General features: G+C 38.1%; 1 protein-coding gene across 1 annotated transcript in view; it reads left to right on the top strand.

Annotated features, from left to right (window-relative positions):
• The window catches only part of SPATS2 (spermatogenesis associated serine rich 2), a 75,933-nt gene that overhangs the window by 20,162 nt on the left and 40,577 nt on the right, over window positions 1-15,194 (top strand). Inside the window, exon 2 of the mRNA XM_079937271.1 lies at window positions 13,493-13,572. Coding sequence (XP_079793397.1) covers window positions 13,493-13,572 — 80 coding nt within the window. The remainder of the gene's footprint in view (window positions 1-13,492; window positions 13,573-15,194) is intronic.

The raw sequence follows: 15,194 nt of genomic DNA, 5'->3' as shown, positions 1-15,194 counted from the left end.
GATAAATTGCTGGGATTTTAATTGGGTTTGCATTTAATCTGTAGACCTAGACCAAATTGGGAAGAACTGAAATCTTGACAATACTGAATCTTCCTATCCATGAACATAGAATATCTCTCCATTTATTTAGTTCTTTCATTTCTTTCCTCAGAGGCTTGTAGTGTGTAGTTTTCCTCGTATATATCTTACACATACTTTGTTAGATTTATACCTAAATATTTTTTTGGTTTGCTAATGTAAATGGTATTGTATTTTTAATTTCAAATTTCACTTGTTCATTGCAGTTATATATTAACCTTGTTTCCTGCGACCTTGCTATAATCACTTATTCCAGGAGTTTTTAATAACATTTAAAAATTTTTATTATAGAAATTAAAAATTTTTTGTATAAAAGGTAGAGAGAATAGTACAATGAACTCCCATAAACCCATAACTCAGGTCCGTAATTAACAACACGTGTCCACCCCCAGTGAATTATTTCCAAGCAAGTTTTTTTTTTTTTTAATTTATTTTTTGGCTGTGTTGGGTCTTCGTTGCTGCACGCACACTTTCTCTAGTTGCGGTGAGTGGGGGCTACTCTTTGTTGTGGTGCGTGGGCTTCTCATTGCGGTGACTTCTCTTGTTGCAGAGCACGGGCTTCAGGCGCACGGGCTTCAGTAGTTGCAGCACGCGAGCTCAGTAGTTGTGGCACACGGCCCTAGAGTGCCGGCTCAGTAGCTGTGACACATGGGCTTAGTTGCTCTGAGGCATGTGGGATCTTCCCAGACTAGGGACTGAACCTGTGTCCCCTGCATTGGCAGGCGGATTCTTAACCGCTGTGCCACCAGGGAAGTCCCTCAAAGCAAGTTTCTGACATCATCTCAGGGAAGGACTTTTTAAATAGATATAAAAATCACTAACCAAAAGAGAAAATAATTAATGTCAATGTATTATTACATTAAAATTTAAAACTTCTATTTATCAAAAGGCACAGTCAAGAGAGTAAAAAGGCAAGTCACAGAGAAGAAATTTGCATCATGTTTCAATGATAGAAAACTAATACAGATCAATAAGAAAAAGACAATTCTCCCTCCAAAAACTGGGCAAAAGTAGGCATGTCAGGAAAGAGAGTATTAAAATGGCTAATAACATATATAAAGGCACCGAGTCTCTTTAGAAATGAATGAAATGCAAATTGAAACCAGTAGTAGTGAGATACTACTACTCTTGCACTAGTAAGGCTAAAATTAAAAAGAGTAACAGTGCCAAGAGTGTGAGTATGTGGAGCAGTAGAAGTTTTTAAAAACCTCTAGTGGAAGATTAAATTTGTGCAGCTACTTTGAAAAACTTTTTGATATTATGTATTAAAACTGAAGATATGCATACCCTATGACTTAACTTCTGTTCCTGGGTATACTCAAGAGAAATGCATTTCCAGGTACACCAAGAGACTTGTACAAGAATATTCAAAACAGTGTTGATTGTATTGTCCCAAAACTGGAAGCGACCCACTTGTCCATTACTAGCAGGATAGATAAACAGACCATGGCATACTCATACAATGAAACACTTTTAACAAAGAAAGTGAACAAACTACATTTACTTGCAAGAACACGCATGATCTTACAGTGTTGAGCAAAACAAGTCATGCACCAAAAATAAAATATGTACGGAATTATTCCTTTTAAAAGTAAAACTATACCCTAATATTTAGTCAAATGTGCTTAGGCGGTGTCAACTATAAAGAAAAGAAGTTTGGAGCGTGGTTACCTTTGGCAGATGGGAGGAGATAATGATGAAGGGGGTCATAAGGAGGACTTCTCAGGTACTAGCGTTTTATTTCTTAACTGGGGTAATAGTATTTGGATGTTTATTTTGTGGTAAATGATCAAGCTGTAATACTTTTATGTGTGTGTACACTGTAAATGCACATACACATAAAGTATTCCATTCTATAATTGTAATTTCATATATAATAATTCCATATATTTCACAATAAAATTTTTTTAAAGACACTTCATTAAGGTAGAATGGGTTTAAACAAGCGTGCTATTTAGGTAGCATGTTTCTTACATTCACAAGTATAATGCTTAAAAGCTAGTGTCCACTTTGTGATAATTGTAGCAACTATTTAGAAATAGAAATATTTATAAACAAAGTAGATTATTGATCCATAAGTCAGTTTAGGAAAGAAAAGCTGACAGATTTAATTCTTATTTGCGTGAAGGTTAATGAATGAAGAGTAACAGATTTTGCGGTGCTGTGTATTATGAGAAAAGTCATCGTTTTGTTGGAGACAGAAGCATGCAATTAGGATTGCCTTGTTCATTTCTGTACTTTGAAGCAAGGGGGATGAGATGGGGTGGAGAGGGAAGACAGTCACTGTTTTACAGTACTAGAAGGAACATGCAAAGCAAAGTCTTTTATAATGACAAACAGAATATCTCTCAGATCTAAACTGAAATTAGTTCTACCACATATGAAATGAAATGCAGTTAAAAAAAAAAATCGCTCCTCCTTACTCTCCTTCAGATTCTCAGGAATTCTGCCAGCTAGTGTGCACTGATTTAGTATTTGAAGGTTTGTTTTACTTTTAAATATCACAGTTCATAAGTGTTTTAATTTTTTTGACTTATGAAATTGAGTTTCTTTCCTGGATTAGCTGGCAGAATTCTTGAGAATCTGAAAGACCATGAGGAATAGGAAAGAATTTAAAAAACAAAAATAAAAACCTATGCATTCAACTCACCCAGTGCACGAAATAAGCCCAGAACTATGGTATATATTGTAAGGACATCCAAGAGTAATGATCCCATAACATAGAAGATCCATTAAACAGAGAAATATTAGTGGAACCTAAAAAGAGGGTTTGACTTGTAAGAGACTGCATATAGGCCCTTAGCAGTGGAAAGTATGTTTTTCTTCAGACTTAATGTTTTTCTTCAGACTCAGCTCACACAGAGGCATATTAGAAGACTTGATTTATTCGCAGACTGACTTTCTGCTTTTTAGATTATCTAGTTTCCTTGATTCTCCCCCCGCCACCCCCGTTTTTACTGGCTGTTCATCTTTTAGCCACATCACAATTTATTTCTTCCTTTCACAAAAGGCTGGGAGAGATTAACAAGTAGAAAGGTAAAACTCAGTCCGTCCTTCTCACTGCTTGGAAATAAAGAAGGTCTTAACTAGATATTTTACTTTTTATTCTATTTTAGTGCCGCTTTCCTTAAAAAAAGCCTTGAAAGTTGGCTGTAAACAGATATCAAAATAATTATCACGTGGCTTCATAATTTTCGAAGTAACTATTTGAATTCATGTCATCCCTGGAACTACATACAGAGTTTTGCATATAAAACATTACCTCGGAGATAATCTAGAATCAGCAAATAACATGTACTGAGCTTAGTAATTAAAGATTTGAGTTCTTTATTTTAAAAAAAATCACAGTTTTTAAGTGCTTTAAATTTTTTTGACTTGTGAAATTGAGTTTCTTTTTTGAAACAGCTGGCAGAATTCTGAGAATCTGAAGGACAGTGTGGAGTAGGAAATAATTTTTTTTACTTATGCATTTTATTTCACATGTGGGAGAACTAATTTCAGACTAATGAGAGATGGCATTGAGACAGAAGAAGTTTGGCATTAAAATCAATATCATTGTCTCCTGGCTATTCTCTAGAATACGTTACTAAGACAGTTTTGAAACGTGACCTGAATTTCCTATCTACCATTCAACCATCGAACCTTTTAAATAATGAGACACTCAAGAACTTTTGGAACTTAAAAAATAGAAGCTTATTCTGTTGCATCTGCGTGAAACCTGGGAAAATCTATTGGTGAGAGTAAAGTAGGGTTTAATTGCTTGCATAATAAAACCCGTGACTTCCCATCAAGCTCTGCCTTGAAAAATCAGAACTTATTCTAGATGTTAGGAAATTTCCCAGTGTAAGAGCTTTGTCTATAAAAAGAGGCACAACGTACTTCAGAATGTAGCTGAAGAAGCACTCAAAGGAGCAAAGTAAAGAAAAAATTTAATCAGCTCTTAAGACTAGATGGCAAGGGAATTCCCTGGTGGTCCAGTGGTTAGGACTCCGCGCTTTCACTGTCGAGGGCACAGATTCAGTCCCTGGTTGGGGAACTAAGATCCCACAAGTTGCGCAGTGCGGCCAGAAAAAGAAAAAACACTAGATGACAAGTGAAAGCAGAAGCAACAGGAAGATAAAAGGCTGCTTTCTTTCATTGAAGACCTACTTAGCAGATTGATTGGTAGTTGAAGTGTGGATTTTTCTGGACACTGAAGCCACATTAGTCATCCGAAATGGCTAGGAAGACCAATCGATGAGACTCCTTACAACCTACTAAGAGGACTGGCAACTAGGATGGAGCTTTCTTAAATAACTTTTAAACAACTAAACATATAAAAGTGCTAGCATTTCAGAAAGCTACACTAGTGTACTATAGTAGAATTACTTAAAGCAAACTAGAAATCTTACAAAATGGCATTTTGACATAGTTGCCTTTCTAAATTTCTCATCTCTGATTTGCTTCCCTTTTAAGCCTGAATCCCCTTTATTTACACATATCCCCCCTTTTTAAATAAGTGTCTTATTTCTTACCAAAACAGTCATAATTCTTCTAAGCTTAGAAGGTAAATTGACAGAAGAGAGAATTACCACCTAGGAAACTGAAATTGGTGGCATCTTCAGTTTTGAAGTTGTGAATACACTCTAGGCTTTAGCTAGTAGTGCCTGTGACAATAACTTTCTTTTCCTTGCACTCACATTTGTGCAACATAACCCCTGTCCCTATGTTTGCCATTAGTGCCCATGAAGAAACTGAACTCCACTTGTAATTTTAAGGGTGATTTATATGTGGATTATTCTCAAAATTGGCAAATTTTTCAAAAAAAGCAATTGCAAGAGACTAGTTATCTTCTTTTAGGTGGTTGAGTACTGGCTGTGTTCAGTCTAAAGGAGAACTTCAGATTGTTTAATTGTTCATGAGATACCACTTCTGGCACTTAGCCTCTGCTTTTGAGTTTGCTTTTTAATTTTTAAAAGGAAGTTGATACAGTTTGGGAAAATATGACAAGTTATCATCACACTTGTTAGGTTATCTGTATGTCTAGGGTTCTTCACCTCTGGGCTTACCTGCACTTAATTGGCTCTTAACTGTATGGCCTGTCTTTGGCCATGGTGAAATGTGAATAATTTTGTAATCCAACTTGTTTCATGTATGTAGGAGGAACATCAGTGAGTAATAACAAAAATCTGAGATCCTCAGAAGAAAGGTGATATACCACCTTTTAGTTAAAATAATGGCAACTTGAGAACTAGTATATTTGATGAGTTGTGGCACTTTGTGTGTAGCATAAAACTTGGACTCTGTCCTTGGTTCTGCAGTAGGTTTCTTACTGTATGAGTTTGGGTAAAGAATAGTAACATGACTGACTTTTCTCATCATTGTAAAGTGAAGAGAAGGTATTCTGGAAGGGATTATATTTCCACCTTTCTCCTCACTTGTCAGATTGGATAATATAATAATTTGCCATCATGTCAATAAAAAAAATACATAAACAATCTAAAACCATGAGTTTTTAGTTGTTAAATTCAAAGACACAAATGCATTAGCCCCTGTAAGAATCCTTAGACTTACTCCATGTCTGGGTTGAGCCCCCTCTATGCTTCTCTCTACTGTAAGCAGCCTGGAATTTGGGGGAACAGACTTTTCCATGAAGGAAACAATCTTCTCATTGATAATCAGATTTAATTCACTTTAGTACTTTCAAAGAGCCTTACCGCGCCTTAATAATATTAGCTCTGCTAAATCTTTTTAGGTAGGACCCTAAATAGTAAAGCTTTCAACAATCTCCACCTTGGGCTTCCCTGGTGGCTCAGTGGTTAAGAATCTGCCTGCCAATGCAGGGGACAGGGATTCGAGCCCTGGTCTGGGAAGATCCCACATGCCGTGGAGCAACTAAGCCCGTGGGCCACAACTACTGAGCCTGCGCTCTAGAACCCGCAAGCCAAAACTACTGAGCCCACGTGCCACAACTACTGAAGCCCGTTTGGCTAGAGCCTGTGCTCCGCAACAAGAGAAGCTACCGCAATGAAAAGCCCATGCAGCACAACAAAGAGTAGCCCCGCTCACCACAACTAGAGAAAGCCCACGTGCAGCAACGAAGACACAACGCAGCCAAAAAAAAAAAAAAAATCTCTGCCTCAAAATAGTGTTATGGTGGGCATCTAGTATATGTATTTAGTACTGTGCAATTTAATAAGCTATGCATAGTTGCTATCATTATTAGAGAGATTGTTTATTTTTACTGGTCTCTTGCACTAGACTATAAAACTCAGAGCAGGAACCATAGACGTCTTGTTTGCCAATGTATCCTCAATGCCTAGGTTGGCTCATGGTAGGTGCTTACCAAATATTTTTTGCAGAGATTAATTTGGAATCTCAGTAAGGGATCCTTACATTTAAAATTTTACATTAGAAAACAATGCTATTTTCTTTTCTTAACATTCTTTATAATTAGAACTTAAATTTTTTTAAATTGTGATAAAATTTACATGACATAAAATTTACTATTTTAACCATGTTTAAGTGTGCAGTTCAGTGGCATATTTTCACACTGCTCTGCAACCATCACCACTGTCCATCTCCACACTTTTCCAACTTGCAAAACTGAAACTCTGTTATCTGTTCAACAAGATCTTGCTTTCCCCCTTCCTCCCCAGCTCATAGCAACCACCATTCTACTTTCCCTTCTTTTAATTTGACTCTCCAGTCACCTCATATGAGTGGAATCATACAGTATTTGTCCTTTTGTAACTGGCTTAATTCACTTAGCATAATATCTTCAGGCTTCATCCATGTTGTAGCATGTGTCAGAATTTCCTTCCTTTTTAATGCTGAATAATATTCCATTGTGTATATATATACACACCACATTTTCTTTTTTTTTTGCAGTATGAGGGCCTCTCACTGTTGTGGCCTCTCCCGTTGCGGAGCACAGACTCCGGACGCACAGGCTCAGCGGCCATGGCTCACGGGCCCAGCCGCTCTGCGGCATGTTGGATCTTCCCAGACCGGGGCACGAACCTGTGTCCCCTGCATTGGCAGGTGGACTCCCAACCACTGCGCCACCAGGGGAGCCCCACACCACATTTTCTTTATCCATTCATCTGATGATGGACATTTTGTTTCTTCTACCTTTTGGCTGTTGTGAATAATGCTGGTATGAACATGGGTATACAAATATTGGGTTGGCCAAAAAGTTCGTTCGGGTTTAAGTAAAACTAAAAGACACATTTTTCATCTTCACCAAGAATTTTATTGAACAATGTATTCACTAGCCGAATGAACTTTTTGGCCAACCCAATATTTGTTCAAGTTGCTGCTTTCAGTTTTCTGTGTGTATACCCAGACGTGGAATTGCTGTATCATATGATAATTCTATCTTTAATTATGTATTTAAGGAGTCACCATATAGCTTTCCACAGCAGCTATACCATCTTACATTCCCACCAGCAAGGTATGACGGTTCCAGTTTCTCCACATCCTCACGAATACTGTTTTCTCTCTTCCTTTGTTCCTTTCCTCCCTCCTTCCCTTCCTTCCTGCCTGCCTGCCTGCCTGCCTGCCTTTCTTCCTTCCATCCTGAGAGTTGTGAATAATCAGACATTTTAACCAAACTAATTATGAAACATTGAATACAATATGGTCTTCAGGTTAAATTATAAATTAAAAACAGAATTAGACTATGTTTCAAAGTTGGTTGAGATATGTGTTCAATTACAAAGAAGACATACAGATAGATGGCCAACAGGTACATGAAAAGGTGCTTAACATCACTAATCAGGAAAATGCAATCAGAACCATAATGTGATATCACCTCCCACCTGTTAGAATGGTTATTATCAAAAAGACAAGAAATAACAAGTGTTGGCCAGGATGTGGAGAAAAGGGAACTCTGTGCACTGTTGGTGGAAATGTAAATTGGTACAGCCACTATGGAAAACAGTATGGAGGTTCCTCAAAATATTAAATATAGAACTACCATATGATCCAGCAATTCCACTTCTGGATATTTATCCAAAGAAAGCAAAAACATTAACTCGAAAAGACACATGTACCCCCATGTTCATTGTGGCATGATTTACAGTAGTTGAGATATGGAAACAACCTAAGTGTCTATTGATGGATGAATGGATAAAGAAAATGTGGTGTATATATTACAGTGGAATATTATTCAGCCATAAAAAAGAAAATCTTGCCATTTGTGACAACATGGATGGACCTTGAGGACATTATGCTAAGTGAAATAAGTCAGTGAAAGACAAACCGTATGGTCTCACATAAATGTGGGATCTAAAATTTGAAAATAAAAGAGCTCATAGATACAGAGAACAGATTGGTGGTTACCAAAGATGGGGGGTTGGGGGAGGACCAAATGGGTAAAGGGGGTCAAAAGGTACAAACTTCCAGTTATAAAATAAATAAGTCCTGGGACTGTAATGTACAGCATGGTGACTATAGTTAATAATACCGTATTGCTTGTTTGAAAGTTGCTGAGAGAGTGTATCTTAAAAGTTCTTACCATAAGAAAAAAATTCTAACTATGTATGGTGATGGATGTTAACTAGACTTATTGTGGTGATCATTTCACAATATATACAAATATCAAATCATTATGCTATATACCTGAAACTACATAATATAAAGTTACATATATGTCAATTATACCTCAATTTTATTTTATTTATTTATTTATTTTGCGGTACGCGGGCCTCTCACTGTTGTGGCCTCTCCCGTTGCGGAGCACAGGCTCCAGACGCGCAGGCCCAGCGGCCATGGCTCACGGGCCCAGCCGCTCCACGGCTTGTGGGATCCTCCCGTATACCTCAATTTTTAAAAAAACTTGCTCAAGTCTGGTTTGATATATGTGATAGTCAGATATTTCTGTGTTATCCTCATTGACATAACTTTTGCCTGATTTTTGAAGGCAGTGAAAACAATAACAAAGCCTGCAATATTTACAGATATGTCAGTGATCCTATAAATAGTATACTTTTCCCAAAATGTTCCTAAATCTGTGCTATTTGAAATAATTCCAAGAAACCTGTGAGATGGTTCCTGATAGAATGAGATAAATGATAATAAGAAAGCTCAGTGTCAAGGGTTCCTCATATCCTTTATGAATCTTGCCAGAGTATAGTATTTAACTTCATTTTTTTTTTTTTTTTTTTGCTGTACGTGGGCCTCTCACTGCTGTGGCCTCTCCCGTTGCGGAGCACAGGCTCCAGACGCGCAGGCTCAGCGGCCATGGCTCACAGGCCCAGCTGCCCCGTGGTGTGTGGGATCTTCCCGGACTGGGGCACGAACCCGTGTCCCCCGCATCGGCAGGCGGACTCTCAACCACTGCGCCACCAGGGGAGCCCTAAGTTCATTTTTTTTTTCTTTAAAAATTTATTTCTGATAGAATATACATGACCTTCTATCATAGAGTAGTTATAAAAGGATGAGACCCTGCCTTATTTCCTACCAATGGAATTAAGTAAATCTTAGGCTTTCTTTGCATGAAAAAATAAGAGAATTGTTAAATCACTAAATGTTGTTGGTGGGAATTAAAAATGACTTTCCCTGTCATGTTGAGAGGCACTTAAGCTCCAGTTCATTGAAGCAGGGTTTTGAATCTACTTGAGTTGTTGGTTTAAGTAAAAAGAGGCAATATTAGCTGGTGAATAGACAAGTTAAGATGTTAAATTATTGCTGCCCTTTTTGGCGAACTCATGATTTAGAATATAAATACAAAATGGGCATTTGTGCCCTGGGAGGCTGACTTGTACAGACTACAGGTCAGACTACAGGTTTCTTGCCCTTGGGCTTCTGGTTGAGTTTGGCTATTGGGCAGCATAGACAGGAGACCAGAGGCAAGGAGGAGAGTGAGGTAGGAGTAGCTGTTCCCCCAGTCTTTCCCTGAGGGGTCACTGTGGGCTTACTGTGTCCTTTGACTAAAGGACTATTATCCTGTGGCTGTCTCCACACCAGATGAAACAAAGATGAAAGAGCCTGCTCTCTCTGGGTTCCAGTAATTGCTCCCTCCTTACCTTCTTTAAAACCTCCAGTAGCAATATACGTTGCTATTATTAGCCAAGGAGTACTGTGCTCTATCTTGTGGTTTCCCTACTCCCTACCAGCACCTTCGAAAATAGTCCCTTCATTAAACTCTTCAGATTTCCCAGTCTAAGTGTGCTGTTTGTTTCCTGCTGGGATCCTGACTGAAACAGCTGCTTTATGTATTTTTTTTAACATCTTTAATTGGAGTATAATTGCTTTACAATGATGTGTTAGTTTCTGTTTTATAACAAAGTGAATCAGCTATGCATATATATATATATATCCCCATATCTCCTCCCTCTTGCGTCTCCCTCCCACCCTCCCTCTCCCACCCCTCTAGGTGGTCACAAAGCACCGAGATGATCTCCCTGTGCTATGTGGCTGCTTCCCACTAGCTATCTGTTTTACATTTGGTAGCGTATATATGTCCATGCCGCTCTCACTTCGTCCCAGCTTACCCTTCCCCCTCCCCATGTCCTCAAGTCCATTCTCTACGTCTGTGTCTTTATTCCTGTCCTGCCCCTAGGTTCTTATGCTTTATGTATTTTTAATCATTATCCTAACTGGTATGCCAAATAAACCCTAATAATACTTATGCTAATTTGAGGGGGCAGTAACTGAAGGTGTTTGCAGAACTACCCTTTGTTTTCCTTGCACTTGGTTTCATCTAGCATGTTGTTAAAGGAAAAAAAAATAAAAAGTGTTAGATGATGTAGAAATTAGAAATACGAATAGTTCATTTAAATATAGATTCCAAAATGCTGTTTTACCTTAAGTATCCCCTCTTTTCCCTAAAAGAGATTGGTGGTTTGATTCCTTAGTAAGATTACTGATGTCCTTTGTATCATCTCAGTGCTCATTAATGTGTCTTTGGGAGAGAGTACAGTTGACCCTTGAACAACATGGGGGTTAGGGGTGCTGACCCACAAGTGCAGTGGAAAATCCTTACAATTGGGCCTCAGTGTCCACAGTTCTGCATCTGTGGATCCAACCAACCGCAGATTGTGTAGTACTGTAGTATTTACTGTTGAAAAAAATCTGTGTATAAGTAGCCCCAGGTGGTTCAAACCCATGTTGTTCAGGGTCATCTGCACTTACAACTGTCAGGTTATATCATCTGGATAACCTAAAGCAGTTCTGAGAAGGTTGCTGGGTACTAGTATTTTGGCTATACAAGATTTTTATCTGTACTGTGTCTCTTTTCAATTAATAAAGATAATTGGGAGTTAACCATATTATGTCGTCATCTGGAAAACTCAGGCTTTAAATACTGAGTTTGTGTAAATGTGACCTGATTTTTCATTCAGGGAACAATCATGATACTGCCAATATTACAGAGGTTAAATCTAACTTAATTCACAGTTCAATGGTAATTGGCAAACATAGTTTCTCTTTGAATGACATTGGCTCTATTCATATCCTCTTTTCCACTTTTAGTACCAAAATATTGTTATCATTCTAACTTATAATTATCAGTCTTCCACAGCAACTAGGAGGTATTTTAAAACACAGGATAACAACTGAGCTGTAAAAGAGGCTTTAATTAATTGGGACAAAGTGAGAGAGTGGCATGTACCTATATACACTACCAAATGTAGAACCAATAGCTAGTGGGAAGCAGCCCCATAGCACAGGGAGATCAGCTCGGTGCTTTCTGAACACCTAGAGGGGTGGGATAGGGAGGGAGGGAGGGAGACACAAGAGGGAAGGGATATGGGGATATATGTATATGTATAGATGATTCACTTTGTTATAAAGCAGAAACTAACACACCATTGTAAAGCAATTATACTCCAATAAAGATGTTAAAAAAATTTTTTTAAAAATCTGAAATAATAGTAAAAGAATTTGGAAAGCGCACTAGTATGTTACTGTATTTTTTATACCCCCATCTTATTCCGTTCAGACTGCTGTAACAAAGTACCACAGACTGGGTAGCTTATAAACAACAGAAATTTACTTCTCACAGTTCTAGAGGCTGGAAATCTGAGATTAGAGTGCCACCACGGTCTGGTGAGTGCCTTCTTCTGGGTTTCAGACTTCTCATTGTGTCCTCACATGGTGGCAGGGGCTAGAGAACTCTGTAGAATCTTTTTTATAAGAGCACTTATCCTGGGACTTCCCTGGTAGTCCAGTGGTTAAGAATCCGCTTTCCAATGCAGGGGACGCAGGTTCAAACCCTGGTCAGAGAAGTAAGATCCCACATGCCGTGGGGCAGCTAAGCCCACGCGCCACAACTACTGAGCCCTCACACTCTGGAGCCCGCACTCCGCAAGGAAGAGCCCACCGCAGCCACATAAGTAAATAAAATTTAAAAAAAAAAAAAGAGCACTAATCCCATTCATGAGGACTCCACTCTCCAAAGGCCTCACCTACTAATACCATCACTGTAGGATTTCATATATGAATTTGGAGGGGAGAACACAAACATTCAGACCACAGCAACCCCTTTTCTCAAAATTTCCCCTTTTACTTGCTTTGTTGAAATTCTAACCCCCAAGCTACTCCCAAGTATGGTGCATGGATCTGCAATGTTGATACCGTTTGGGAGTAAAAACCTCAGGCCACACGCCAGACTCCTGAATCAGAACGTGCATTTTAACTGGAGATTTCCCCAGATGTTAAATATACACATCAGAATTTGAGAAGCACTCTAACCATGTCCTAGGATCGCATCTCATTAGATTAAAACAAAGTTGTCAAGTGTTAAAGCTGAGGTAATTTGTTGATCATATAGTCACGGGTAAAGAAACTGATTAAATTCATAGATAGCCTTCTTTATAAGTGCAGGGAAGCCAAACTCTTTTCTGTAATTACTTACATTGAACTAAGTTTTCCCATTTGTGCTGGTAATGTAAACTCAAGTACATTGCTTTATCAAGTATTATATTGGGAACACAAACAAATGTGTTCATGGAGTTCATAGTCTAAGAACATGGTGTGTGTGTGTTGCAGTCTGGAAGATGGAAAGTACTTTTATGTGTTGTTGTTATTAATGCCACAGAAGCTCTCATTCTCACATTTTCATATTTGTTAGTATTAAACTTTACCTTGAGGAGCTATTTACTAGCTACTTTACTTTAGAGGGTCTTTTAAATTAACATAAGATAGTTAACAAAGATACCAAGGATTACTGGACAGTCTAATATAGGTGATGTACTTAGTGTTTTTCTCAAGCTGTGACAGTTTCTATTAAAATAAAATTAATTTTATAATTTTAATGCAAATGTAGTTATCAGTTATCTATATAATAGAATTTGCAAAATAACAACTAACTTCTTGTTAGCTGTCTATGGGAGAAAAGCAGCTAGTATTGGCCCTTCCATTTTATGGGATGGATTATGTGTTAGCTTTGGACCATGTTGAATATATTTTTTCCTTCTCATTGTTTCAGATTCATCAGGATTCATTTTTGATTTGCAGTCCAATACTGTACTGGCCCAGGGAGGAGTTTTTGAGAACATGAAAGAGAAGGTATGACTAGTTACTGTGGATAAGAAACTTGAATGTTTTGTTAAAATTTAGATACTAATAAAATCAATGGCTATACAAACTCATTAAGAAAGTGAAATTTTAAGAACAAAACTGTATGAATGCCACTGTATATCAGAGAGTAACCACCATGAAGGTTTTGAGGAATCAGAGCCTATACGTGCAATTTGCTTTGCATGTATACATATACATATATTTATTCTAAATTCTCTTGAAGACATCTTATTATTAATTAATTAATATTATAACAATATTTATATGGCTAAGTGTGTATCTCATTTAGCAACATTCTTTTTTTTTTTTTTGCCATACGCGGGCCTCTCATTGTTGTGGCCTCTCCCGTTGCGGAGCACAGGCTCCGGACTCGCAGGCTCCAGACGCGCAGGCTCAGCGGCCATGGCTCACGGGCCCAGCCACTCTGCAGCATGTGGGATCTTCCCAGACCGGGGCACGAACCCGTGTCCCCTGCATCGGCGGGCGGACTCTCAACCACTGCGCCACCAGGGAAACCCTAGCAACATTCTTTAAAGAACAATCTGAGTAGGATCTTCCCTTTTTTTTTTAAGACAACCCAATTTTTATTTTTTGATTTTTATTTATTTGGCCATGCCGGGTCTTAGTTGTAGCACGTGGGATCTTCGTTGCGGCACGTGGGGTCTTTTAGTTGCAGCATGCGGACTCTTAGTTGTGGGATGCAGACTCTTAGTTGCGGCATGCATGTGGGATCTAGTTCCCTGCCCAGGGATCGAACCCGGGCCCCCTGCATTGGGAGCATGGTGTCTTAACCACTGGACCACAAGGGAAGTCCCAGGATCGACCCTTTCACTTGAAGAGGATTTTTAAGTCCAGGAGACTTTAGAGCAAGAAGAGAAATAAATTTTCTAAGTAATATACCTTTGGAAGAAAAGGTTGTTTTTAGTAATATAACCCTTAATGAGCTATACTGAGAAAAACATCTAAAAAAAAAAGCTTTATGTGTGTTCTCTGTCTTATTTAAAAAGTATATTGTTGATTATGGAGTCATAGATTATATATTGGTTCAGTAATATAAACACTTTCACATTTTAAGTTATCAGAATTTTACCTTTATCATTGAATCTGTTATTTTTGCCTGAAGCCCATTTTCTAGTGATCGGTGCTAAGTTTTTTGCTCATTTCAAAAATGTATATTACAAATTTGCCCTCTTTGTATTATAGATTATATACCTTCCCATTTGTGTGGTTTTAAACCTTATCATTGTTCAATTAAGCCTGAAACAAAAAAAGTATAGAATGATATGAAAACAAGTGTACTAAGAAAGACTTAGGTTCTAATACAGATTCTGCTAATTATTTGAACAAGATACTTTACTTCTCTTCGTCTATAAAAGAACTTCCTTTTCAAGCAGTATGGCTGACTAGATACCCTGAAAACATTTCTAATATACAATGCTTACAAATACAGAATGAAAAATAACATACATCATTTTAAATGCATAGATGGGGAATTCCCTGGTGGTCCAGTGGTTAGGACTCTGTGCTTTCATTGCAGAGGCCCTGGGTTTGATCCCTGGTCGGGGAGCTAAGATCCTGCAAGCCACATGGCACGCAAAAAAAACAAAACA

Source organism: Stenella coeruleoalba, assembly GCF_951394435.1.
Source record: "Stenella coeruleoalba genome assembly, chromosome: 11".
NCBI lineage: Eukaryota > Metazoa > Chordata > Mammalia > Artiodactyla > Delphinidae > Stenella > Stenella coeruleoalba.
The sequence above is the reverse complement of the archived record's forward strand: the minus strand, read 5'-3'. Positions and strand labels throughout refer to the sequence as shown.